The sequence below is a fragment of the Oenanthe melanoleuca genome, chromosome 20 (assembly GCF_029582105.1).
Source record: "Oenanthe melanoleuca isolate GR-GAL-2019-014 chromosome 20, OMel1.0, whole genome shotgun sequence".
Lineage (NCBI taxonomy): Eukaryota > Metazoa > Chordata > Aves > Passeriformes > Muscicapidae > Oenanthe > Oenanthe melanoleuca.
The window spans coordinates 8,598,962-8,626,713 of NC_079353.1; the positions used below are offsets into that span (position 1 = coordinate 8,598,962).

A 27,752-nucleotide genomic window follows, 5' to 3' on the forward strand; every position below is an offset into this window, starting at 1 on the left:
GTGCCTCAGTTTCCCTACTTGACCCAGATCTTCCAAACCTTCCTGTTTCTATCCTCAGTGTTTCTAATCTCAGTGGTTCACACTGAGAGTTCTCACACAGCCCTGAGACACAGGCTGGCTCCCTGTACCTGCACAGCCCTCTCCGCCATCCTCACCTGAACCTGCCCCTACACCCCCCTAACTGGCTTTATCCCCTGGCACTGGCAATAGTTCCAAGGGTGGGGAATTACCTCCAGGCTCCCAGATTGCTGGAGATGGGGCATAACAAAGCCAAGTGTCATAAAGCACAAGTCCTGATGTCCAGATCGCTGTATTCAGCTGCCTACACACCTGTGCCTGAAAACCTCTGGGTGATGCTTATGGGGCTGGGAGAGCAGCAGCAGCAGCTCCAGAAGCCCCAGTGCTCCCCGAGTCTCCTGGCCGGTTTGGAATTGTGACACACCTTGTTAATCTGGAATTACCCCAGCTGTGTCTACTTTGTCCAGTTTGGGCAGGTACCAGGCTCTGGCACACACCAAAGGCTCCGGGGCTCTGCCCTTGTATGAACTACACAACACCCAATAGGCAGAAATTAATTTGCACTCTCCAAAAATAATTGAATACTTTTAAAGAGCCATTGCTGCCTCTTTCTGTGAAGGTTGCAAGGCAGGCATGGCACCTGCTAGGCATTTTAAAGCCATTGTCCATCACTGTGGCTATTTATTATACATCCACCATATCTAAAGCAGTGGGAAAAAAAAATAAATCTTAATTTCTGCAGAAAAATGTTCTGGAGTAGCCGCAGGGGCTGGAGCGGCTGACAAGCAGCAGGCAGGCAGCACCGCCGCTGCTGACTCCGCTATTGAAGAGATGCCTGCACGTTTCCGTGGGAGCCTTGCCACGAACGGGGCCGGGCTGCGAGCCCACCCCCATTCCCACCCCCATCCCCAAACCCACCCCAGCCCCATCCCCGCGCCCGCCGCCCGGGATGCCGAGCGCCCCGGGAGCGATGGGCTGGCAGGAGCCCATGTGATGCTGGGCTAGCGCCGCTCGCTCCCCGTCCCTCTCCCGCTCGCTCACTCGCTGTCATGGCGACTCCCAATAATGTTACTCCCACCAACTGCAGCTGGTGGCCCATCTCGGCGCTGGAGAACAGCGCGGGGAAATCCACGGAGGGGGAGGAAAATCACGACCCGACAGACCCCGCTCTCAAATCGCAGGACAGATTGGTTTTGTACCACTGGACCCAGTCTTTCAGCTCTCAAAAGGTAAAGGAGACAATCGCTCGAGAATCACCTGCAGATGCCGGGGCATCGCTTTGCCTCGGGAGGATGAATGCGCTCGGGAGCGGGCGAGGGGCTCAGCCCCGCAAGGCGCGGCCAGGCGCATCTTTGTACCTTCTAACAGCATCTGCCTGGGGAGGGGATGGGGGTGCGCATGGGGATGAGGATGGGGGGGGCTCAGCCAAATCCTGCCTTTGCTTTGGGATCACGGCTTGCAGCGGGAGCCGCCTCGGCTTTTGTGTTCGCTGCCAGCCCCACAGCGGCGTGGCCGGGAGCGCGGACAAAGGCAGAGCCGGGCCCGGGACCAGCCTGGGCTGCGAGAGGAGAGAGAGGCAGCCCCGAGCCAGGCTGGTGCCCAGGAGAGCATCCCGGACCCCTGCACGCAGCGATGATTCACCCCTCACACTGCAGCAGTGCCCTGGAAATTCTATTCCCGGGGTGCCCCAGCTAGAAATCCCATTTTCCAGACAATAGTAAATGCTCATTTCTCAGCACAGCAGCTGTGCAGCAAACCCAACCTTCTCCCCCGGCCTCAAACTCCCCATCATCCCCAAGCCATTAATACCGTATGGAGAACGGGCTATTCGGAGGGTGGGCGGTGGAACACCAAGTTCCGCTGTGCCAGGGCCTCGCTGAGCTCCGGAGCCCGGCGGGAGGCCGGGGCAGAGGTGCCCGTCCCTGCATACAGACACAAAGGAGAGAGGATGCCCAATGCAGCAGGGTGGTGCACGGGACTGGCGGGCTCGGGATCTGCACTGGACAGGGATGCTCATGCCCGGCTCCTCCCGGGAATTCCCCAGGAACGATTTGTCACCCCTGCCTGGGATCCCCCTTTGGGTGCTGGCAGGGGCTCTCTTAGCCCTCAGGCACTGGGAGAGCTTGGGCTGCCTCATGCCTAGCAGCTGCCTCCTTCCTGCCAGGCCTTCAGCTCCTGACAGCAGAGTACGGAAGAACAGGGAGCTTGGGGCTGTATACCCCTGGTGGTACTAGCTGAGGTTTATTTAGCAGCTGGGAGGAAAAGGCCAGGATCGGGTTGCAGTTGAGGAATCCAAGCTTTCTTTTAACTTTAAAACAAAAAATTAACTTACCAGTCCTGTGAATAATTAATGACTAATTCCCCAGGAACTCTGAAGTACTCACAGAAATGCTTTTATATGTTAAATTGTATTTTTAGCTGCTGCTAGTTGTATGAAAACAAGTACTTTTCCCTTACTCAGTGGTTCTGTAAATCATGGCTTTCTCACATCCCCCTGGGCTTTTTATTTTTTGTGTTTGACATACTTAGTCAGGTTTTATAACCCAGAAGCCTAAAATTCCATCCCTGAGTGTATATTCAACACCATCTCATAAACAGAGTAGAGCAGCAGGATCAGCCCTGAGGGCTGACCGTTGGGGTGGGGATGGTGATGTGTCCCACATCCAGCCTCATTCCTGCCCCTCTGCAAGGCTGGGCTCACCTTTTCCACTCCTGAGATGTGTGAGTGCCACCCCTGCTGTGCTGCTGGCGGGCCCAGGGCTGGAGGAGGGCAGTGACAGTGGCAGGGGAACGGGAGGCAGCAGGTTTGACACAAGAGTTGTGAAGGTGCTGGGTGATGTCCTCAAGCTAATGTCAGCATGGAGGAATGCAGGGTCACAGGGGATACCTGGAACTTCCCATGGAAGAGAGCTTTAACATGCTGGTAAAGCCCGAGTCCACTCCTGAGAGTGGGACATACCTGAGTCAGCATTCAGGTCTCCTTCAGCCAGACTCACTGGGTGCACATGCAAGGCATAACAATGCTGTAGCCTCTGCTTCCTCCTCTTCCTTCTCCTTTTCTTCCTCAGGTATCCTGGGCTGTGCTGGGATGCACAGCAGCATCACTCATTCTCCCCCAGCTGGGGAGCTCCTGCCCCCTCCACCCACTGCTGAGGGATTGGCTCTCAGCCCTTCTGCTCCTCTGCCTGTCACACAGGCCACCAGGACCAGGGAGGATGGGCCATGATTCTGAGAAGACAGGAGGGGTTTGGGGTATCCCCTCTTTGCCAGGAAAACAAATTATTTCTTGGCCACCTGGATTTTGCAGCTGTCCCATGGCAACTGCTGCTTGGCTTCTTGCAGGGCAAGCAGGTGATCCTGGCATGTCACTGTGTTGCAGTTTTAAGGAAGGGTCTTGGGGTGTGATGGGGTAGGGGGGACTGGGACCAGCTGGGTGTGTGGGTCTGAGCCCTTTCTCCCTGATTCTTGGCCCAGGTGAGGCTGGTGATCGCAGAGAAGGGGCTGCCCTGTGAGGAGCGGGACGTCAGCATGCCCCTGATGGAGCACAAGGAACCCTGGTTCATGCGGCTCAACCTGGGCGAGGAGGTGCCTGTCATCATCCACAGGGACAACATCATCAGCGACTACAACCAGATCATCGACTACATGGAGAAGAACTTCACGGGAGGTAATGCCAGGCTGGGCTGTGCCTCACAGGAAATTTGTGTCTAGTCCAGGTTCTGTTTGCTAAACGAATCCACTTTTCCTTTTAAATTTAATCTTCACCCCAGAAGATCAGCAAGCTACCAGCCCTTTCCAGACTTCTATTTGTTCCCATGAAATTGAAGAATTTCCAGCAGAAATCCCCTGCTGGAGGGCTCTGAGGGGTGTGGTAGCTGAATCCCCTTTTTCTGTCCTGGAAGTCATGCTTCCAGACCAGACAATTTCTCTAAGTCCTCATGGTGCATGGTGGCATTTCAGCTGAGTCCCCACTGGGGCACAACCCATGGGAACACTTCTGACTTTAGGCACATTTATGCTTTGGCAATTGTATAAAAGGCCATAAGGGGCTCTGCAAAGAAGGTGGATTTAAGCTGTTTGCTGCTGCCCCTCTCCCTGCTTCCTGGAGGACTCCTGGGCCATGGGCAGGGGACTCTGCTGTCCCTGCTGCTGCTGTGCCTCAGAGAAAACAGCCTCTTTAACCAATGGTGCTGAGGATGATGTGACACAAACCCACAGGAAGGGACAGCCAGGAGAGGGAAGCTCATATTCCTCCCGGAGCAGGGCTCCAGGCAGTGGCCTGCTGGGGCACCCCAGGATGCTGAGACAGAGCTCAAAGTCAGCTTTGCTCTGCAGCTGTGGTGAGCAGCCTCTCCCTGGCACCTCACACCCCTTCACCCTCATCCCCTCAATCCTGTTCACCCCAGCATCCATTCCCTTGCAACAGAGATATCAAAAACATCTCAAAATAGCTGCCGGAGCGAGGATGCCTTGCCAGCTCAGCTGCTGTCCTCTCCCAGCCCCGCCACTGTGCTGCTGCTCCATGCAGGCACATAGCTCCCTCACCAGTGGGGCAGCAGGAGAATCCCACACCAGCAGCAGCTCCTAGGGAATGGCAGCTGCTTTCCTGCCTAGCAGCAGCCTCAACACCAAGGGACATCAGGGACATCAGTCCCTGCACCACTTCACCTGGTCTCTGCGAAGGGCAGGTGGTCTGACATATGTGACAACAGGCTGTCCCCAGCAGGAGGGGGACACAGAGCTGTCCGAGTACTGGGAAACTCCTGACGTTGAGATTTTCTAGCCAGGTGCAGTTTCCTACCTCTTTGCTGAGAAATGGAGAGGGGAAGCTCCAGGAAAGAGTGCCCAGAGCATCACTCCCTGCTCCATGCTCTGCTCCATCCTATCATCCAGCTGCCAAAAGCATTTCCAGGATGTGGCAGTGCTGATCTGAGGGGGAATCAGCCACCTTGCAGAAATGTGTAGAGTTTGAAAAGGCCTTTACAAGGTATTTTTACTGAACTATGTTTTCCCCTGGACTAAGAGCATGGCCTTTATCAGCTGCTTACACACACAAGGGGCCAGCTATCAGTAAAGGGTGGTGTGTGGAGAAATGTTTTCCTTTCCTCAAGATAGCAGTGAATAGTGCCAATAAGCCACACTGATGAGTTGACCAGGGAAATGTTTCTGCCACTCAAGAGTGTCCTGCAAGGTCTGCACCCCCTTGCACAGCCATAGAGTGCAAAGCAGCCCCTGTGTGCAGGTTGCTGTGGCATGTAAAGGCAAGTCAAGCCATCCCAGTGAGAAACCTCCCTGGAATGTGCTGAAGAACGTGGGCTGGTGGCCAGCACGCCTCTCTATTTCATTGTAGTTGCTCCATTTTCCTGCGGCATGGGTCAGTCCCTCTAGATGTGCTGTTCTCAGCTCAGCTCCAGCCTGTGGAAAGAGCACACAAGCTATAAGTTTGTTACTGTTTCATTCGCCTGGTCACTTTTCTCCGGTGGAAAATTCTCACTTGGAGGGCTGAAGCCCAGGCAGCAAGCAGCCCATGGCAGGGAGGAGCCACCAAGGCTCCCTTTGCTCAGGGGACAGTGACACTGATGCCTCTCAGTGGGAACAACCCTGTGAAGCCATCCAGCAGGGACAGGGTCAGAGCCCTGAGGAGACTTCCAGTACAGGAGGTACCAAAATTTGCCTGGTTCTCATCCAGCTATGGCATTGCCATGCCTGCAGCCCAGCTCCTGCCACCAGCAGCAGGGCTGGGCAGAACACAGCTGTCACTTCAGGCTCTGAAACAAGGGCTTGCACTGGTCACATCTGCCAAAAAGCCCTTCTGCCAACGTGACCTAGCTCAGGTGAGACACTGGCACATTGAGAGTCCAGTGCTGCAGACAGGATGTGGGCAGCAGTGTCAGAGTCCCAGTGGTAGATTACTCACTACCTGTGAGCTGCTTTCTGCAAGCACTATAAACATTTATGATCCCTTAAAAAACTGAGAGAGTTAAAAAACTTGGGGGAGACAAGAGCAACATTTTGCTGCTTCTGTCACCTGCCATGAATTTTGAGCTGGAAGTGTAATAAAAGGCACAATGCAAACTGCCATCCATGGGAAGTGAATAAAACCCAACAAGGCAGGGAGGAGCAGAGCCAGCCAGGGTAAGGGATGCTCCTGCAGCTGAGAGGAAGATACACTGGGATCCTTTGGTCATCTTCTCTGACTGCCCATTTTTGGGATTTTCAAGGAAGCCCAAGAGAACGAGGTACCTCACTGCCACTGGAGTAAAGAATATGTAACTCGGGACATCCTAAACTCCAATCCCATATTTTAGCTCTTTTTTTGTGGACCAGGAAGACTTTTTCTCCCATTCTAAGAGATATGAAATTAGAGTGTACAAATTCAGAGCTGTGGAACTCAGGGCTGGCTGCACTGACCCCAGGGAACATGAGGGCTGTGGGGCTGGGTAATGACATCTGTACACTTCCCTGTAACCCTGCGGGTTTGCCCATCTCGGGGCACGGGCTGGCTGCACTGCTGGCAGGGATGAGCAGCAGGGAGGGAGAGTATGACAGATTTGAGTGAATGCTGTGCCTCAGCCAGCCCTGCTGTCCAGAACAGGCTAATGGGGCACTAAGCAGTGCTTGTGCCCTCGCAGGGCTGCTGACACTTTGCCTTGCCCTGCAGAGAACGTGCCGCAGCTGATCCCCGAGCCGGGCAGCCTGCTGCACGCGCGGGTGCTGCAGTACCGAGAGCTGCTGGACTCGCTGCCCATGGATGCCTACACGCACGGCTGCATCCTGCACCCCGAGCTCACCACCGACTCCATGATCCCCAAGTACGCCACCACTGAGATCCGCAGTAAGTCGCCTTCCGGGGGGCTGCCCCGGGCTCCTTCAGGCTCACAGCCCAGCCAGCCACCGTGCTCCTGCTCATCTCCCCTTTCCACCAAAGCAGGCAGGCACAGAGCTGGGGAGTGGCAAAGCACAGCTCATCTGGGAACTGCAGAGTCCTAGAGGGACTTCTTAACTCAGGGGTGTCCAGGCTTCTCCCATGGGCCATGCACGCTTCTCCTCAGCTCTTTCTGGGGCACAGGAATTTGCCCCTCTCCCTCCAATAACTCTAAGGGCACAGGTAGGAGAGTGCAGCCAGATTGAGTTGCAGGCAGTGGATGAATCGGCATAAGTCTGTGTACCTGACCTTCAAGTGCTCATGAAACATTGACGATGCTTAATATAACTCAATGGCAGGGATTGCTCCTGGAGAGAATTCCTCGCCAGAAAAGTGACCTTGTCGGGAGGGTATTGGCATGTCCCAGGTCTCTCCTCTCCTTTAGGCTCTGGCCCCAAGCTGAGCCCATAGAAAACACTGTTCCCACCCCCATCCCTTCAGCTGCCTGGGTCCCAGATGATCCTGCTGATGTGGGATGCACTTGTGCACAAAGAGAAATAGGCAATTCCTGAGGTGTAACTTGTAGTCTGCCCTGCCTCTGCTGACACCTGTCACAGAGAGCTTTCCCCATGTCTCCAAGTGTCATCTCCACCCCCAGACCTTGGGCTGACGTAGGCCAGAGCCCATCCCTTCCCCAAAGGGTGCTGCTGTGGTGGCTTCAGCCCCCATCTGCCTCACATCACCTCCTCAGCATTCTGCTGAGGTCCCTAAACACATGTCCTTGTCCAAACCTCATCACTGGTGGCGTTTTTCCCAAGCCATTGGAGGGGTACAAGCAGGTCTGTGGGCTCATGGTGTCCTTCCTCCTCAGCACATCCTCTGCACTCAGGCAGTGGCTCAGCTGCAGTGGGTGCCAAGGGAAATCAATGTAGCTGTGTCCCAAGGAGAGGGTGAACCAAGGTTCCAGGCTCTCCCAAGGGGAATGAAATCAGGATGATATCCAGGTTTCCATCTGAGGTGCAGCCCCAGGACTGCAGGTTGGTATCCTTAGCAAGCACAAGCTCATGGCAGAAAAGAGGGAATTTCAGCATTTGATGGCAGTGCACAGCCTGCTGCTGGCTCCCACCCCAGCCAGCCCTGGCACCTCTTGCACCAGCACAGTGGCAGAGCCAGGGCCTCCCTTGGAGGGAGCAAGGAGGGAAAGACAGATGGTCCCTGGCAGGAAGACATTATCCTAACTTTGGGTAATTTATGCTATCTCTTAGGTGTTACTGCATCTAGGATTCCTTTCTTCCTTTCACTCTGCTCCTTTCCCTCCTTTAGCTCCCTTGCACAATGCCCTTCCCATCCTCCCTATGCCCACAGAGGCAGAAGGGTGAGCATCTCTCCCATGCTCACAATAGGCTCCACACCATGGAATTGCGTCCCTGGACACTGAGCCAGGGTGGGATAGATTCAGCCAGGAGGGAGCACTCCCCTCTGTGCCCTCCCTGCCCCACTGCTCTGAACGTACACCCAGGTGTGGGCAGCCAGCTCCCAAAGCGGAGCCTGCTGGGTATGCAGCTGCGGAGCCAGGTTATGGGCAAGCTCAGGGCTGTTCTTAAAACAGTAAATAACAGCTAGAACTTCCAGCAGCTCTAGTATGAATCCAGCAGGGGAAATTAAGAGTTGAAACTCCCTCTGAAACTCCTAGGCTGGGACTTACCACAGGGAGGGGGACTGGCCATACCTTGGAGACATCACTGCCCTGTGTGAGTGGGTGAGATGGCTGACAGGGCCACATGCCCTCTAATGTGGAAGCACAGCAGCAGCAAACCATTAATTTGGCCCATTTTAGCTCTCTGGAGTGTTTTTTCTTCATGCTACAGCAGGATGAGGGGCTTTGCTATCAGACACCCATTACCTATCCTGTCTGTCTGTCTCTCCCCAGGACACTTAGCTAATGCCACCACGGATCTGATGAAGCTGGACCACGAAGAGGAGCCACAGCTATCTGAGCCTTACCTCTCCAAGCAGAAGAAGCTCATGGTGAGTGGGTCAAAGCCACACACATCCCTGGTGCTGGAGGGAACATGACCCAAAAACCTGCCATGGGCACCTGATGCTTTGTGTCCCTGCATTCATTTATTCCCCATTCTAACCCTACTCTCCACCCAGGCCAAGATCCTGGAGCATGATAATGTGAACTACTTGAAGAAGATCCTTGGAGAACTTGGGATGGTGCTAGATCAGATTGAAGCTGAGCTGGAGAAAAGGAAATTGGAATACCAAGGTAGGCACTGAGCTGTGTTTATGGGCTGCTTTTCCACACGAGGTTGAGGTGCAACATTTTTTCATCAGAAAAAGCCAAAAGCTTTGTACCTGATGAACAGCTCCCATGGAGCAAATGCTGGTAGGTCTGGGGCTGCCACTGGGCTCTCCTGGTTTTGGGTACACTGATGTTGTAGCCATGGTCTTACTAACTTCTGGCAAACCAGCCCTTGCTACAGGACCCTTGTCCTCATGGGTGCTCTTTGGGAGCGCCAGTCACCCCAGGATGATGGCAGGTGCCCTCTACCCCAGCAAGGGACTGCTAGTGACTGATGCTCTGTCTGGTTTAGGAAGGAGCAGGCTGGTCCCAGGCACTTGCACCACAAGGAGCACTGGCTGCTGAAAGTGCAGAGATGGGGACATGTGCCACAGCCAAGTGCCCTCACATCACCAGGCTGTGGCACATCCCAGAGGAGCAGGGAAACCCAGGAATGAGAGGGGCTCTGGAGGGGAGAGCCTTCATAGAAACTGCGTCACCTGCCAGCAGGTGGGAGAGAGGGACACCAGCCATCCCTGACATCACATGCACGGTGCTGGGAGCCTGCCAAGAGCAGCCCTGGCAGTCAGGGGTGCCTGGGCACAGCTGGGCAGCACTTGTCCTGCCATCACCCCTGCATGATGCCGTCCTTCTCCTCTCTTCCTCACTGCTGGCAGGGTTCAGAGCCCTGGCCCTGGGAGGGCTGCCAGCACCACGGTGCCAGATGCAAAGCAGAGCTAGGACCCACAGCTGGGGTGGTCCCACAGCTGCCCTGCCCTCGGGGCCAGACCTGGCCCTGGGGAGCTGTGCTTCACTCTCGGGCCACACTGGAACCTCTGCAGGGCATCGGGCTGGGCATTCACCAAGAGCCCTGATGTGCTCACGGTGGCATTCTGCCTTGCCCTAATTTCCTCAAACACCCTCATTAACACCTAATTTCCTCAAACACCCTCACCCCAGTGTGAGGGCTGGGACAGGACAGTTCAGCCTAATGAGGTGCCCTTGGCAGGCACACCAGGTGCCTGGGCAGAGGGATCCCTTGCTGCTGCTGCTGCCAGCACTCAGGTGCTCCAACGCCTTCAGTCCTTGAGTGCTGCTCCTGCCCTCTGCTCCAGAACCCCAAACCCCCACGATGTGGCCTGGTCAGGATCTCAGCAGTGGGCACGATCAGCACTTTGGCAGCTTCCCAGGAGCTGCAGTGCAGCAGCTCCACTCCTACGCAGCCCAGGCTGCAGGCGATGCAGGAGACCCCTGCCACAGGCACCCGTCAGCTGGGACAGCTGAGCCCAGCTGGGGCTGCTGGGGGTGCAGAGGGGAGGATCTGCCTCTGCCTGTGCTTCTACCCCACTCGGTGCTGGGCAGGGGTAGCCCAAATTGGGGTCCAGACCTCAGCAGGGGTGCAAGCCCAGAGCCAGGAGGGGTAGGGGCGGATCACAGCTCTCTCCTGAAGTCTCCATCCTCGCATGTGCTTTCTCTCTCACCTGCAGCAGTGCCTGGGAGTGAGGCAGCTGCCTCAGTCCTGCTCTCCTCACCACAAGGTCCCCACCACACCCAAGAAGCTCTGGCTGTAGTACCCCCACAAGTCATTAGTTACTGAAAATATTTATTGACTAATTATGCACATGCAATCTGTCCACTCGGGCAGTGCCTCCAGCAGGATTTGGCAGGCTGCCAAGCAGCTACAAATGAGTGTGCTAATTATCCATAATTGCCCCAGCCTGGTGTTGCAGACAGCCCTGCAGCAGCAGTGCCTGCACTGGGGTGCCATACCACAGCCTCTCTTTCCTGATAAAATAGCCAGCACAATGAAGAGCTCCAGAATTAGGAATCTGGAGCAAAGCTAACTGAGGGGGGTTTTTGTGTCCCTTCTCATGCTCTTTACCTGCACCTTCTTTCATCTCCCCCAGCTCCATCCCAGCCCAGCTTCTTGGTACTGAAAGGGCACTGGGGGAGTGCTTAACAATATCCTGGCCTGAAACTGCTTTTTCCAGCCTAACAGCAGCTTGGTTTATTTTTGGATGTCTTTCTAGTGGGATTATTTCCAGGATCACCCATTATCAAGGTCTCTCAACCCTTCAGTGTCTTTCTTCATGTCCTGCACTCACTGAGCTCTGTCTTCCCAAAAGCCTGGTTCTTGGCACAGATGTGCTGCTGGTTTTGGTGTCCTGGAGCAGGGTCCCTGGTACAGGAGAGAGAACATAGGCAGAACCTCCCCAGCAGCACACAAGGGAGAGCAGCCAGGCCATCCAGCAAATGGTTTTGATTCCTGAGGATTTCTCACATCCCTAAAATAAGTCAAGTTGACGTGACAGTCCTGAAACAGCTTGTGGTGCAGCCAAGGGCAGACAATGCTGCTCTCCCAGAGCACTGTCACAGCAGAAGGGGTCACTACACAGCATCTTCCTTCAAGTGGGGCAAAGGGCTCTTTTCCAGGGACCTCCTGGGCACAGAAGGGTGTAATCTCCTGCTGCTCTTGACTTGGGGGAGAGGCAGCAGAGCCACTTTTCAGCCAGTAATTTGTATATTCATACAGATTATAAATTATCATCTCATATTCTTTTGGCACCCCCCTACCCTCCATCACATAACCTGGTAGATGGGCTCAGAGCTCCTGGCCAGCCAAAGAGCTGGGGAAAAACACCCCAGATCTAATACAAATGCTTCTGCCTATGTAGACCTTTTGAGCAGGATTTTAGGTGCCCACCCAAGGGATTCTCACCTTTGATCTGTCTCCTTTTTCTCCAGGGCAGAAATGTGAACTTTGGCTCTGTGGATGCGTCTTTACTTTGGCCGATGTCTTGTTAGGAGCCACTCTGCACCGCCTCAAGTTTCTGGGACTCTCTAAGAAATACTGGGAAGATGGCAGCAGACCTAACCTACAGTCCTTCTTTGACAGGATACAGAAACGCTTCGCCTTCAGGAAAGTTTTGGGAGACATACACACCACGCTTCTCTCTGCAGTGGTACCCAACGCCTTCAGGCTGGTCAAGAGGAAACCTCCCTCCTTCCTTGGAGCCTCCTTCCTGATGGGATCTCTTGGGGGAATGGGATATTTTGCTTATTGGTACTTAAAGAAAAAATACATCTAGTGCTGACTGCTTGGTGTTTAGTTTGGTGTCTCTGTGCTGTGTGAAATTATGATGAAGCCTCAGTAACTGTAATGAAATTTGAAGCAAAGTAATGAATAATTATATTGTTTAATGTAACATTCCATAGTCTAGAAGTAGAAACCTATACTGCAAGGAAATAAGACAACAACAAACAACAACAACAACAACAACAACAAAAAAGCGTCAACTTGTAAATGCCTTTTTTAGGTTTAATTATTCAACTCCAATGAGAGGCTGAAGGGCTGAGCCATGCCCAGCGGGAAGTGGGACTGCCTCCAGCACCAGCCAGCTCCAGTGGGAGAGACAGGAATCCCAGGAGGCTTCCCAACACTCAAGGGACTTGGATATTTGGTCCTGTCTTTTGTGTTTCCAAATTGTTCACTGGCCACATTTCACACATGCAGGTAGTGGGGACTTTATTCTTCTAGAAGGCTTTGTGTTGTCGTGCTCAGAGGCTTTCCTGGGAGCAGGGTGCAGTAGCTGGTCACAGTCAAGGTGGATTTCTGTTCTTCAAGTATCCATTTTAAAAATTATTTTCATTAAAAGGAATATTTTTTATTGAGCTGCTCTTAGAATGTATCCACTTTCTAAGTCTGGTTTTGGTGGGCTTTTTTTTAAAGAATTTAATGTCTGTCTTTAACTGCCGCACTTTTTCCTTGAGATAAATCATTCTGACTTTCATCCTGAATTCTGGCACATGAAGGAGATTATTGTTTTAAGCCTTTTGGCTCTGTCTCTTGCATTTTCTTTCACATATTTGCAAAGCATTTTTCACCAACTGAGCATATTTGGACTCTGAAAAGTACAACCGTTTTCAGAACTTTTCAGCACTTTCCTGAAGGCACTTTGGCTTTCTTCCATTGGGGGCTCTTTTCTGTCATTTCCTCGCTGTGTGTTTTCTTAGGGACACTTTGCACAGAATCACATTGATGACTTTCTTGTGCCTTTTGCATGCTGGAAAGAATAACAGGCCTCACTGCTACTCATGCTTTGGAAACTGAGATCCTCAATAAACCATATGGGAGGAGCAATGGCTTCGCATCTCTAAATGTGTTCCACATCCTTCTGGTCTTAGTGCAAGGCATGCCCGAGGGCAGGGGGATGTGCAGGTGGTTTGTGCATTGGCTCATGTGCTGCACTGGTATAAAACTAGCATGGAAATTACATTTATTCCTCTTCCAACCACTAATTTCTGTCAGTGCTCAACCTGCTGGCTTTCCAGGAACTCCAGTGATCCCTGGGAGCCACGTTGCATCTCAGGGCTTGGGAACATACGCCAAGTGTGGCTGAAAAAAAAAGGAATTGCATTTGCCCCTGATGCAAAAGTTATCTTTATGTATTTGAAAGCAGCAAGCTTCCCCAGGACCTTTTGATACAACCTGGCAGCCACAGTATTGGGAATATTTAGCAGGTATTACAGGGCATGAGCACAGAGGGAGTGCAAAATCACACATTTATGGGGTGCTTGTCATAAGGCTGATCTGACAGGCTTTTGGAGTACAAGACGCTGTGTTACTGCAGAGGCTTAGTGTTATCCCTATTACCTCCCCGTGGTTGGGGCTGCATTTAAAAATTGGTGTGTGAGAACCTAAATCCACCACCTGCACATGCACACCTGGCTCCTGCTGCTGAGGCTGCTGAGTGAAGCCCTGGAGACACGTTCTCCCAAATGCATTCAATATTTGCTTTGTGGAATCAATGACTTCAGAAGAAATCGTTGTTTTCCTTCTTTTTGAAGAGGGAGGCAGGAGGGTACTCTGTGCTCCTCCCTTTTTCTGAATCTGAAAGGTCATTAACTGGTGATAAACCCCCAGAAAGACTTATAAAGATAGACCAACATAAAACCCTTACTGGGATTTCACCCTTTTCTCTTTGTTTATGGTCCTACACACACATTCCCCAGTGATCTCCAAAAGCTGATGAAATGCACACACCAGGTGTAGAAAGGACTATTAATGGATTACAAGGTCAGGAAACCCAGATGGAAGTAGAGCAAATACTTCCTCCATTCCTAGATTTCAGCCCAAGAATGAGGCAGAAGGAAGCTGCTTGGCAAGACTGCTGCTGGTTACTTTGCTCCTTAATTTTATTTATTTTTGTACTTTAAAGCACAGAATAAATTTAAAGTCATGGGGCAAATCAGACCTCTAAACACTGGAGAAAATAGGTGTGTGTTTTGTTTTGAGAACAGTGTTAAAATGCAGCTGTAGAAGGAAGACAGGCAGATCCAACAGTTGGAGCAAGAGCTGTCACCAGTGCTGCACTGTGAGCTGCAGGGAAGCCACTGTAGTGGTGGATTTTGTACAGGCTGACAGCTAGAGATAGTCAATTATAAGCCTTTGTTCTGGACCAAATTTAAAAAAAAAAATAAAAAAAATTGGTGCCACTCCCTGTCACTAAGCCTTGTTTTCCTGGCCTGATAATGAAAAAGTACCAGGACTTTGCTCGAGGGAAAAGCAATGGGCGAGAGTGATAAAAGACAATTACTGTGGCAGGCAGAGGCTGGATTGATGTGTGAGATCCCTCAGGACCAATGTCAGAGCCTGATCAATCAGATTAGCTCGCTGCAATAAGCAGCCCTGTGGTGATTACAGGCTGTCATCATAAAAAGTTGCTTTTGCTCTGACTGATCTCAGCCTAATCAGACCTGTTCTGCTCCAGCTCCACTGCAAAGAGAGCCCACTGCACAACCTGGCCAAGAGCCAGGCACTGGCCTGTTCATGTCCAGGGCATGTTCTGTACACAGAAACATGAAAATTATGGCAAAAATCTGTTCTTTCACCCCAGGACTTTATGCTTTGCTCTCAGCAAGGTATGGGGCAACAGCAGCGCCCAAGGGAAAAGGCAGGAAGGTGAGGCACCTCAGGGGTGCTATTTTGTATTTTAGACAAGAGGGAATGGCTCCTGCTGCATCCTGCACCCAACACTCCTGTGTGCCTAACCCAACCCCAGCCAGGGTCCTCCTTTACTCTAGATGTACTTATTTACCCAAGCTAATTTTTATCCTTCCAAATCCCTGTGCTTTAGAGACAAATGTGCTTTGAGGCACCTCAGTGCTTTAAAATCTGTATCTGTGCTGAGATGTGGAACTTGTAATTATCAGAGGGATGAAAATCAGTGGCTTTATATCAAGTCCAAGCAGCCCTGAGATGCAGCTTCATGACAGAGTCTTTTCCCTCCTGCCTCCCAAGCCTCTTGTTTAACAGGCTCCCAGTGGTCACATTTGCAGAGCTACAGCTTCTGAAATCTTTTTACTCCTAGAGGATTTGCTCAAAAGACTCAATTATGAAAACTGAAACTGTACATGTCAGCCTTACTGCTGGCTGGCAGTGTTCTCCTTTGCTTGGCAAGGGATGGAGAAGACCTTTCCATGCAGAATAAAGGATTTCAACACCAAGCTGGCCAGAGGACAGGGAACACACCACAGAGCCTCTCACAGCTCACCAAAGAAATTGAGATCAAGAGCAGCCTAAGAATATCTAGTGACCATTTGGTGGCCCTGTCAGAAATTATTTGCCAAGTGTTCCTCTGTTTTTGAATGAAAAAAATCCCATCCTTACCACCTGACTGCAATTTCAGAATCCAGGTTACAGAGGGAAGAGGGAAAAGGTATAAGAGCTGCTCCTTCCTTCCTTTCTGCTGTGAAAGCAAATGAAGGATTTCCCCACATAACACCAAATAGAAAACATTGAAGCTTGTGAAAATATTTAACATCTGGTTGTGTTTGCTGGCATTCACTGCCATCACTAGGATCAAAGCCAAAACCACCCAGGCTAGATCCACAATGCAGGCAATGACAGCAACTAAATCCCTCAGGCTGCTAAAAGATACATGGGATTAAAATAATGTGGATTAATATGAATATAATATTTTGAGATGGCTAGGGATATTATAAAATATGAGATTAAAAACTAAAACCCCAAAGAAACAGAAAATAATGTACAAACTAAGAACTAACTATTTTAACCCCAAACTTGCAATTACCTGTGGCATAGCTGAGGATAAAAGTGCAATTTCTATTCACAGCAAAGCTGCTTTTGCTACACAAGTCTGTAGAAAAGCTCCTTCTGCCATGGTGGGACAGAATAAAGTCCCCAGTTCAGCAGTATTGTCTAGGGAAAAGTTCAGCCCCACAGGAGTGAATGAGAGTGAAAACATCTCTGTATGTAGTGAACAGGAACAGATTTTGTATGCCTGAAAGACTTCCCAAAGCATGGCCTCAGTGGCCAAATAGCAGATGTTTTAGACCCAGCCATTTCTACTGAATCTAAAATTATAAGCAGTAATAAAAACACACAGGGACTTGGGTTCTCTGATAAAGCACATTCATGACAAATACATTTCCTGGTTTTCCCCTGGTGCTGATCCCCAAATGTGCCCAAAGGACATTTCACTATGGTTGTCTTTCATTCTCCTTTCAATTCGCTTTCCTCTGGAGGATTAAAGAGAGACAAAACAGCCTGCACTGAACAGCTCCCAGTGGAAGCAGGAATAGCAGCTCTGCCATAAATAATGAGGATAAAGAATTGCTCTGTCAGAACACAGGTGTCCATCACTGCAGCAGTACCTGTGTGCTGCTGGCCAGGCTCTACCTGCAAAGAGATTATTTCCATTTCCATGCCACTTTGGTGCTGAAGAGCTTCAATAAGCAAAATGTCAACCTCCACCCACTTCTCAGGAGCTCACAGTATTTTTCTTCCTTTTTGCTCCCTCTGCACAATGATCTACTTTCAGCCCTTTTTCTCTTTAGCCCTCTCTGCTGTCCTACCCCTTTTCTCTCTCCTGGACTCCCTGGTGTCACTCTCCTGTCCCAGACAGCAGGCAATGTGTGACCATCTCCCAGAGACATTCCTATTGTCAGGAGTCCCTGGGCTGTCAGGTTCTGCATCAGTGAACACATCACCTCCAGTTCCCCCTGTCTGAGGAAGAACTGCTGAGAAAGGAAGGAGATGGAATCTTGCTAAAAACCTCTTAACAAACAGCACAGATCAACGACTTCTAAAACATTCCTTTAAAAATAACAGCATCCATCCCCCTACTTGCATTGCCTCCCTTCTCAGCTCTTTCCTACCAGCACCTCATCTCTCCTGTGACCCAAATCCTTTTTAGCTCCAGGAGAGTTATCCAAATAAAGCTACTTTGCAATCAGAACAGTGTAACCAGGTTTGAGGGTGCTGTGTAATGCTGCAGGCAGTTCTTGACACAGAACCAAGTATCCTGCATAGTTAAGTGCTGTTTTGCACACACTCTTTACATCACAAGGTCATGCCACTCCACCACCAGCCTCCTGAACACTCTTCTATTTTTGTTTACCAGGATCAATTTCTTTCCGTTCTATGCCATTGGATCCACGGACTACACAACAGCAATAGCTCTTTTCTTTTCCTTGGCCACAAGAAAAAAAAAACTAAAGAAAATCTCTGAAAATAACAAAGAAAAATCTCCAGTAAACAAAATAAACAAAAAAAACCCCACCAGTAAGATTTTTTCTCTTAACTTCTAAACTATGTAAATCAATGGAAAAAAAAATATATCCTTAAAAATCTCAGACTTCTATCATTCCCATTCTTCTAAAAACTGGATCAGGTCAGGCTATCACAAAGCTGAAGCAACAGAGCTGTGGGCTAGAGTGATACTGTACCAAGCCCATAGCAGATCTGTGCTCACTTCCATCACCTGCAGAACCTGCAGAGGACAGGGTGCCATTCCCCACAGCACAATCCATGTCAGGTGTGGGAACAACAATTCACACATTTGGGTAAGGCCAACAGGCTCTGTGGGCTGAGCATCATCCTTATTTTCCACTCCTTTTGCATGGCTTTCTCCATCCCAGTGGGCTGTTGAGAGGCACAGCCTATCCAGCCGGATTTTCCTCGGGATGAGTCATGGTGCTCAGCCTGTCACTGAGCTGTCACTGACTGTGACCTCTCAGCACAGTCCCATGGGATGGGGAGCTCTGCAGGCAGGGCAGGACCCAGGGAAGGCTTTTCAGAAGAGTTGACATTTACACTGAGGATATGCCTTGTTCCTGCTCACATGAACCGTGACCAAGGGAATGCATTGCCCAGACCTGCAAAACTAACCTGGGCTGGACATGGGAAAAGGCTGCAGAGATGTGAGAAAATAGTAATTGTTTGTATTTCTTCTTGTTGCACATTTTCCTTTGCTCAGCCTTCACCAGTGGGGAGACACTCAGTTCTGCCACAGATCTCCTGCCACTGCACACATCGTCAGGAAGAGCAGAACAGGGAAAGGGCATTTTTCCAAGTGCTGCTTTCCCTTGATATCCAACCCGCCTGAACAGCTGGTAAAGCTCTTCCCCTACTGCTTATTTTCTGTGTCATCTTTCAGTCCCAAAGCTTTACAGAGGAGTTATTTGTCTTGTTACAAACATATGGCATTGTCTTTTGTTTTTGATGGACAGGGGGTAGTTTAAAAATAACTAACCTTTCGGACTAAATAGTACAATTACATAATTGCCAGAGATTTCATGGACTGCACTCAGTCTTGATAGCCATTTCTGTGTCTGCTTTTTCAGCTTTTAAACTTTATGCTCTCATGCCATACTTCATTTATGCACTAAGGCACTCTTCCCATATCCAAATTAATTATTTCCTGCTAAGCACCTGGGTGAAAGTACCCTCCACTGAAGTGAGCACTCAGTCCCCAAGAGGACAAAGATAACTCCTAATGCATCGAGCTCTGCTGTCACATCACCCTTTTTCCTTCCCTGAGCTCAAGCACATCAGGTGCAGAACTGCTTCAATGAATAAACCATGTGCTTTTCCCTAGGTTTTCCACCAGTGACAGAGCAGCTCTGTTTAACAACAGTTAAACAGCAGTTCAGAGTCACAACAGCCTTTTTGTATCTATTAATTACTTTCATCTTAAGCTTTGCAAAATACCTCAAAGAAGGGAAGGCATATTACTGAGAGAGAGCACACATCCAGCAGAAGTGAAGAGCATTTATTACTAATCTGTGCTCCAGGAGGAGAGATGAAGCTATGAAAAGAAATAATCCCAGGAAACAGGTTGGTGATCAAAGAGCTGGAAAAGACCAATTGCAGAGAAGCTGCAGGGAGCTACCTTAAGTGTCCCAGTTTGAGGGACATTAAGCTACAGAGGAAAAATCAGATACTATTTCATGAAGTGACAGACTTGTGCTCACAACTAAAGACTGATTTCCCAAAATATTTAACATATCACAGCAGTTTGTTCCATTAAAGTGTACCCTAGGGCGTAACTGGGTGGTTTTCACTTTGTCACCCATTGCCACACACCAAAACAGAAAACATGATTTTTTTTTGCAGCCACCTACAACCCAAGTTTCAGCATACACAAATAAATTGGGAAACCAGGAATATCATTTAGCACCAGTGAAGCATTCACGGATCACGTTTGCTTTGAACAAACTTTGAGGAACAATCAAACTCTGGGTTCAGACATGTTTAAAGTCTGAACTACTCACATGGCTCTTACGAAAGACCTCAACTTTCCTGTTTGCCTGATCTCACCTCCAGTGATGCAAACATTTGAAAGAGTCCCAGGTAAGTGAAAAGTGAAATGAATCCTAAGGTAGTTTCTCTTCCCACTGTGCTTTACCTGTTCCCAGCAGAGGAAAATGTTTAAGGCACCAAGAGCTGCCTTGGTGACACAGTCAGGTGAAATGCTGCCAGTTCTTCTGTGAAAGAACTGTGAAACAGGGGCCACAAAACAGGCCAAACACAGGCAATGAAAGATTAGCACACAGATGTTGAAATATGTTAGTAAGATGTTGGAGACAAAAATTCCCTAGGTAATTTCAATGGATTAGGCTTTCCCTCTGCTACAATAAAGCAATTTCCATACCCACAAAATGAACTGCTTGGTGTAACAGGCACTCTTTGGGAAACTTGCTTTAGTCAGTCATGGGTTTTGTTTTGTTTCTTTTTAAAACCTTGCACCCCTGAGAACCCGTGCTCTGTTAAGACTTTCAAACAGTGCAGAACTTCCAGTGCCAGTTTGACCAGACACCTCAGTGGTCACACAAACTCTGGGGGGCTGGGTCATCCAAGGAAGTGAAGAGCAACAATGGATCTTTACAGACATCAGGAACAGATTCTCAAAGACACAAACACTGATAAAATTTTCAAATGTTTTTCTTTCATTGTTTAAATAAGAGAAAAACCATATCTTACATATTTCCATTACAAAAATAATCTGCATGACACGGGTTAAAGTGGGCAGAAATATCCACAGTGATTGCACAAAACATTTGTGAAAATTAACATCGTTTCAGCAAGTCAGTTTAAGTAAACAGCATTTCCTGTTCCAAGGGCTTGTCTATACAGCAAAGTTACATAAAGATAAGCTAAAATAGGAACTTAATGAAGTTAATCATAAAACCTTCTGGGTATATAATCTTTTTTCATGGTGAAAGTGGCTTGCAGTTTAGCTTAGCTCTATTGGGAGTAGGCTTAAATTACATGAGAAGAGTGTCTGCAAATAAATTTGCATTGTTTAAACAAATTTAGTTAAACCCAATATGAGTTAATCAGTGCAATTTTCAAAGAGTCAGCTTAAAAGGCAATTTAATACAAAACCAAGAGGAGCTTGACAGAAAATACATAACCCCCTGAACAGCTTCTTTCTGAAAGGTGATTTGTTCTTGCTAAGGGCACACAGCTCCTACTTGCCACCAAATTCAGTGGGAATTCCAGTGAATTTAGCTCTCCTCAGAGGCAGACCCGGCCTCTGGTTGAGCTGGCAAAATGTGCCAAGATTACCTGATGGAGCATTACAACTTGTACCCAGAAAAAGTCACTCTGGAGTCTGTGACCCCACTGTGGGGTCTGTGGAGGTGACCCACAGCCTTACCCACAGACGTTCCTGGCTGTCCTGTCATCACTGTCAAACACATTTCATGCAAATGCATCATGAATGACCATCATGAAATAATAAAAAGCTTTTTGAGATAAAAATTATGCTAAACATCTGACTGATAGGAGGAGCAAACCCACCTCATCCCTATTCATTATCTAATAGTAGTGTTTTATTCAGTAGTGGGTTTCCAGCCACATCAAAAGCGGTCACAGCTCTATGTGCAATCAAAATTAAATAGCTTATTGGCATTGCAAGAATAAATATTGCTTCAAGCACACTCTGCTTTGCAGCTCCCAGGATAAACAATGCATTTCACTCATTACCAAGCAGACTATTTGGGAAATAGCAGGATAAGCTAGCTTGTTCAGAACACTAGAATTCCACTGTTGTTCTAGGAGAAAGAACAAACTTAAGGAATTTGTTGTTGCAAAGTGTGCAATGGATTACATTTTTTTAAAATTAAAACCCCAATTCTCGTACTTGACTTTTTAGCAAAACAGAAAATAGTTCGGGTTTTTTAATATTAAGAAAAAAATTATGAAATATTATTACATCTACTTCACCTAAGGAGAAAGTTAAGGCTTGTTTGTTCAAGAGTTTCCTTTTTGGAGGCAGGCATGAATTTAGAGTCACAGTCTGCTTAAGACATTGCATTTCAGATTTATTCTCTGTTGCAGAAGGTGCAGGCAGCTATGAGGCATTTCTGGCAAGTTAGTGTTTTTAACACTTGAGAACATGAGATGTTCCAGTTTCACAAGAGAACTGCTTTCACAAGAATTGATACTTCTGCAATGCTTAGCAGCACTGTGATTATTAGAGCTTTCCCATAAGGTGATACCAATAGGAACATTAAAAAAGGCATGAGGTTTGGATCATACACAATATCTTGACAAAGTTAAAAAGGAAGAGAAAGAATTAACTGAGATAAATCACACTCCTAAAGATCAAAGGCCTCTTTTAGCCTTGGGTCTGCTTCTCCATTTATTAGTAAGAGAAACAGATTCAGCTTCTGATTTCTTTGCTGGCCATCCCAGTTGTCAGCTCCTAAACATGAGCAGATCTCTTCCAACACCGATTTTTTTCTTCTCCCAGGGAAGAAGCTCATTACCACCTGTCAGCCAATGGCTGGTACAGATCTGGTTTCCTCCAACCCATCACCTTGTTTCTTACAGTGTAAATACAGTAACCATTCCTACATTCAACTACTCCAGTACTGAAAGCAAAATCTAAACCATTTCAAACTTTATTTTATCTACTATAGCTGTATTTCTTTGAACTCGAAGGTATATTTGGAAGAGGTAGTCCAGGAGAAAGGGGCTTTAAATACCAAAACCTGTATGTCCCATACCAAGCTGACAGACCTATCAGCACACCGAGAAGCTTTTGGCTGAAGTCATGGAAATACAGGGCAGTGCAGAGGAACATGAACACCCAGATGATGGTAAGGAAACACAGGGCAACAAGCAGAACGTTGATCACCACACACAGCTTGGAGTGGTGGTCTATGGACAATGCCTCCAGCACAGCCACCTCCTCCAGGATCATCATGGCACAGTAGGATAGCAGGAAGCAGTGCCCCGAGATGTCGAAGCCGTTCCAGACGCCGCTGTCCTGGTGGCACTCCCGCTTGGAGGCGTAGAGCCGGGGGGGCTGGCTGACTTTGCCCTGCAGGGAGCACTCCCCAGTGAGGTTCTCCACGTAGAGGAACAGCCCAGTGCACAGGTACCACACAGCCGTGCCCACCAGCAGCGAGCCCAGGCGCCGCAGCACCAGCAGGGCACTCTTGGTGCGGCCGTACAGGAACTTGCTGCGGGCCAGCTCGTACGTGGTGAGGGTGATGAAGGGCAGCAGCAGCCACAGAGTCCAAGCCCAGGCCACCTTCACGAAGTATCTGCCAGAGGAAAGGCAAAGGAGACACGAGCACATGTGAAACACCACAGCAGCGGGGCAAGTGGTGGAGTATCAGTGTTCAGAACCATCTAAATTAGAGATGCAGCTTAGCTACAATCTTAACTCTCTCCCCAGTACTTCTCTCAAGCCCAAAACCTGAATACTTCCTTAGCTAGGTACTTATTCCCAAGGCAGCACTGCCGTGGTCCCAGAGCCCTCACCCATTGCAGCAGACTTGCAGTTCAGATTTGCAATCACTTCTACCCTACAAACCAGCTCAACTCTGTCCTACTCAAAATACAGCTGCAAAGAACGTATTTTTAGCTTGCAACCCTGACCACAGTAACCCCTTCTCTGACTCTTCCACCATCTCAATTATCCTTGCTTACGAAGCCTTTCACAAGCTCAACCTCTTAAGACAGCCAGAAGGACTGGCTCTCTCCCCTCATCAGCCTGTGAAGTTTTCCTCTCTCATGTCCTTCTGAATAAATGAAGCAGTACCATGTGTCTGTTGCTTTGTTGTCCTTTCAATTGATGAGAGCCTTATTTCAGCATAAAAAAATCCCTCCATCTCTAAATTCTCTCTCTGCCCTGAAATCTTTTGCTGTGATTCCCATAAAATCTTGACACTCAGCTGACGATGTGTTGATATCTTGTTTAACAGAAGACAGTATTGTGCAACTCGTTCTCTTCTCAAACCTTAAGCTGGAGCACTTGTAAGTGAATTTATTAATGAGTTAAGGAGGCCACAGTCCAGGATCTTGCTTCTCCCATCAGCACCTTCCAATGGAGCTTGCTTCCTATCAGCTGGTGGAAGAGGAGAATTGTGCACCCCCCTTAGTTACCCAGAGTCCAGATGGAAGACAGAGACAGCTGAATTCTGCTCTGTGGCTGAGCTATGGACAGACACACACAGTCATCATTTAATCCCCACCTGAGCATCAAAGGCAAAGCCAAACCAGTCTAAAGTTCTGCATCTTCCTTATGACCCTAACAAACCTGTCGGAGCCTTGCCCAGGATTTTGAGAAGTACCTCCTTCACACTTTAATTTTACATGAGAAGTGATGCCTGTGCAGCAGTAATGTGGAATAGTAATTGAAAATTGAAAATCATGTTGTTGTTTGCATTATTTTGTTTAACAGCAAAAAACGACTACCAAGGTTATAGCTGACAAACCAGGAGGCAAGTTATTTGCAGGGAAAAAATCCTTGCTTCAGGAACTGTCAGTACAGATCACCTTCCTCTATTTAGAAGGCAGAACTGAACTACGCTTTTACTGTAAGATCAATTTCTCTCCAAGTGTTTCCTGTCAATGCTTGTTCAGTCACACTAAAAGCAGCTCCTTTCACATGCCACCAAATGACAAATTTGAAGTCCAGAATTCTCCAAGTCACAGAGGAAAGCAGCAATTTCAGTTTTACTTTCAGATCTGTAGATGTACAGCACACTCCAGCCCAGCTGACTGCTTCCTTCAAAATGCTCAAACTTTTCACAGAATGACTAAGGCAGTTAGATCCCTGCTCAAGTGCTAGAAAAGGATGGCAGCCACTCTGCTTTTAGGAAATATGCTAAAAGACCATTTCCTTCAGCCGGGTTTTAGATCAGCTCAGTAACTATCACAGCACCACATAATGTGCTGAGTTGGAAGGGACCCACAAGGATCGCAGAGTTCAACTCCCGGCCCTGCACAGGACAGCCCAGGAGTTTCACCGTGTGCCTGAGAGCACCAAAATGCTGCCAAAACGTCAAAATTCTGATCTCTGTCAGCCTTGCTGCTGTTACCACTGCCCTGGGAGCCTGGTCAGTGCTCAGCTGCCTTTTGCTAATACCCAGCCTAACCCTGCCTCGCTCAGCCTCAGGCCATGCCCCCGGCTCCTGTCAGCGGCTGCCAGAGAAACTGAAATCAGTTCACTCAGAAACGAAAAATTATCTGCGAGGTTAAGAAGGAAAAAAAAAACCTAAACCCTCCTTTTTCCCCCCTGAGCTACAAACTCTCGCTATTTTGAAACCATTGAGTCGGGAAGAGGAAATCTCATCATTTGAAACAGCAGCCCCCGGCCCAGCGCGGCACACGCGGCCAGCACCGGGCCCCGGCCCGGTTCATCCAGCCCGGTCCGCCCAGCCCGGCCTGCCCGGCCCGGTCCTCCCCGCCCACAGCGGCCGAGCCCCCGCGCCCCTGCTCACACGTTCAGCGGGTTGCGCTTGTTCTGCAGCGGCGTGTCGGGCACCAGGTCGCTGTCCTTGAGCGCTGAGCCGAGCACGGCGATGGCGAGCAGCAGCACGGGCAGGCGGCGGCGCACCCGCCCCCGGGCCAGCGCGACCCGCAGCCAGCGCCCGCTGCGCTCCAGCCGCTCCATGGCCGCCGCCGCAGCCCGGCCCGGCCCGGCCCCACAGCCCCGGCACCGCCCCGCAGCGCGCCCCCGGGCGGCCACCGCCGGCACCGCCCCGCCCCGCAGCGCGCCCCCGCAGCGCGCCCCCGCGCCCCCTGCTGGGCGCCCGCGGGAGCGCGCCTGCCGCGCTGGGTGCGAGCAGAGCCGCCGCGGGGATCCATTCACAGAGACATTCACGGAGATCCACCCACGGGGATATATCCAGTGATACATCCACGGGGATCCATCCACAGAGACATCCACAGGGATCCATCCACGGGGATCCATGCACAGGGATCCATGCACAGCGATCCATCCTCATGGAGCCATCCACAGGAATCCACCCTCATGGAGCAATTCACAGGGATCCGTCCTCAGGGATTTATTGACAGGGATCCATACACACGGATCCACTCACTGTGATCCATCCACGAGGATCCATCCACAGGAATCCATTCACAGTGATACATTCACAGGGATCCATCTATGTGGATTCATCCACAGGGATCTATTGACAGTGATGCATTCACAGGGATCTATCCTCAAGGACACATTCACAGGGATCCATTCACAGCAATACATTCACAGGGATCCATCCAAAGGGATCCATCCAAGGGGGTACATTCACAGGGATCCATTCACAGGAATCCACCCTCATGGAGCAATTCACAAGGATCCATCTACAGGGAGCAATCAGCAGGGATCCATCTACAGAGAGACATCGACACGGTCCATTCTAAGGGATCTATTGACAGGGATCCATCCTCAGGGAGCCATTGACACTGATACATGTGGATCCATCTGCACAGAGCCATCCACAGAATCCATCCACATGGATCTGCATGGAGCCATCTACAAAGATCCATCCATATGGATCTGCATGGACCCATCCACACAGTGCCATCCACATGGATCTATCTACATAGATCCATTCACACAGACCCACACAGATCCATCCTCATGGATCTACACTGATCCATGCACACAGATGCATCCACACAGAGCCATTATCAAGGATCCTTCTACATGGTTTCACATGGAACAACACAGATCCATCTACAAGGATCCATGCCCACAGATCCATCCCCACAGACCCATTCCCAAAGACCCACCTTTACAGATCCATCCCTACGGATCCATGCAGGCCCATCTTCATGGATCCACATGGATCCACAGCCCCCTCCCCACAGAGCCATCGACACAGAGCCATACACAGATCCACCAGCATGGATCCATCCACACAAATCTATCCAAATGGATCCATCTGCAGCACCTTGTGGCGTGTCCATGTCACAGGAATAAAGCATTAATAAATAAATTAATAAAACATCCGTTTCCCACCCTTGCCTGTTAAAATGAGAACACAGATGGGCTTTTGTATCTCTCCCCAGATGCACAGGATACTCCCAGAGCAGAACATCAGAAGAGATGCTCCAAGGGCTTGTGGGCTGCAGCACCAGTGCTGTGGAATCACAGACTCTCAGAAACACTGAATATTCTGAGTTGGAAGGATCCATCAGGATCACTGAGTTCAACTCAGCCCTGCACAGCACAGTCCTGAGAGTCACATCATGTGCCCAAGAGCATTGGCTCTTCACAAAACCATGTCCCCAGGTACCACATCTACACATCTGTTAAATCCCTCCAGGGATTGTGACCCCTCCACTTTCTTGGGCACCCTCTGCCAGTGCTTGTAACACTTTTGGCGGAGAAATATTTCCTAATCGCCAATCTAAACCTCCCCTGGTGCAACTTGAGGCTGTTTTCACTTGCCCTATAAAAGAGCAAGCATTGCTTTTAAGTAGGGTACCAGTACATCTGAAAAGAGGGTCTAACTATGATATTATTGAGAAAATCTGAGAATTTTCTCAATCAGTAGAATTATTTTAATTTTTCCTAGGGCTCTAGAGGGAGGGAGAAAGTATTTCTGGAGCTGTTAAGGCTCCCATACCTTTTCACTATCCATGTTTATGGCTGAAAGTGGTGTCCAAACACTGGCTATCACTGTGGCATTTGAGACATATTTCATCTATTGAACAGCTGCTGCTGTAATTTCAGCTTAGTTTTAAAAATATTAAAAAAGCATCAGCAGGAAGAGAAATGGCTCAATGAACAAAGAGCCTTTATTCATCCCAATGGCCTCAGTAAGAAAAATGTGAGAGTGGTGGCGGGGAGAAGAAGCAGACCCTATCTGAGACAGGATGGGAAAGTGTTTCTTGCCAAAGCATTTCAAAGCTGTTTTGCCATCATTGTCAGCAAATCTATGACAACATCTGGGCTGAGAGAGCAGAACAACACATCAAAGCAGCCCCAGCAGATATAGAGGGTTTTGGCTAAGGAGGTTATCCAG

The 27,752-nt window shown here is 49.4% G+C and overlaps 2 protein-coding genes across 2 annotated transcripts; one reads left to right on the forward strand and one right to left on the reverse strand.

Moving 5' to 3' along the window:
- The first annotated feature begins 825 nt into the window (after positions 1-825).
- On the forward strand, positions 826-13,326 carry GDAP1L1 (ganglioside induced differentiation associated protein 1 like 1). Its single transcript, XM_056507782.1, has 6 exons — positions 826-1,247; positions 3,493-3,685; positions 6,680-6,853; positions 8,814-8,911; positions 9,041-9,155; positions 11,916-13,326. The coding sequence occupies exons 1-6, from the start codon at positions 1,068-1,070 to the stop codon at positions 12,257-12,259; spliced, it is 1,104 nt and encodes a 367-aa protein (XP_056363757.1). The 5' UTR covers positions 826-1,067; the 3' UTR covers positions 12,260-13,326.
- Positions 13,327-20,402: 7,076 nt separating this feature from the next.
- On the reverse strand, positions 20,403-25,420 carry FITM2 (fat storage inducing transmembrane protein 2). The gene is made up of 2 exons (XM_056507801.1): positions 25,218-25,420; positions 20,403-23,033 (listed from the first exon to the last, which is right to left on the reverse strand). Exons 1-2 carry the CDS (start codon positions 25,388-25,390, stop codon positions 22,391-22,393), a joined length of 816 nt encoding a protein of 271 aa, XP_056363776.1. The 5' UTR covers positions 25,391-25,420; the 3' UTR covers positions 20,403-22,390.
- Between the last annotated feature and the right edge of the window lie 2,332 nt (positions 25,421-27,752).

What these genes read in the sequence shown, in the direction of transcription:
- GDAP1L1 (XM_056507782.1), top strand. Translation starts at nt 1,068, where the DNA reads ATGGCGACTCCCAATAATGTTACTCCCACCAACTGCAGCTGGTGGCCC. An exon ending in CGCCACCACTGAGATCCGCA is followed by an intron (nt 6,854 to 8,813) that starts GTAAGTCGCCTT and finishes GTCTCTCCCCAG; the next exon opens with GACACTTAGCTAATGCCACC. An exon ending in CCAAGCAGAAGAAGCTCATG is followed by an intron (nt 8,912 to 9,040) that starts GTGAGTGGGTCA and finishes CTCTCCACCCAG; the next exon opens with GCCAAGATCCTGGAGCATGA.
- FITM2 (XM_056507801.1), bottom strand. Translation starts at nt 25,390, where the DNA reads ATGGAGCGGCTGGAGCGCAGCGGGCGCTGGCTGCGGGTCGCGCTGGCC. An exon ending in AAGCGCAACCCGCTGAACGT is followed by an intron (nt 23,034 to 25,217) that starts GTGAGCAGGGGC and finishes TTCCTCTGGCAG; the next exon opens with ATACTTCGTGAAGGTGGCCT.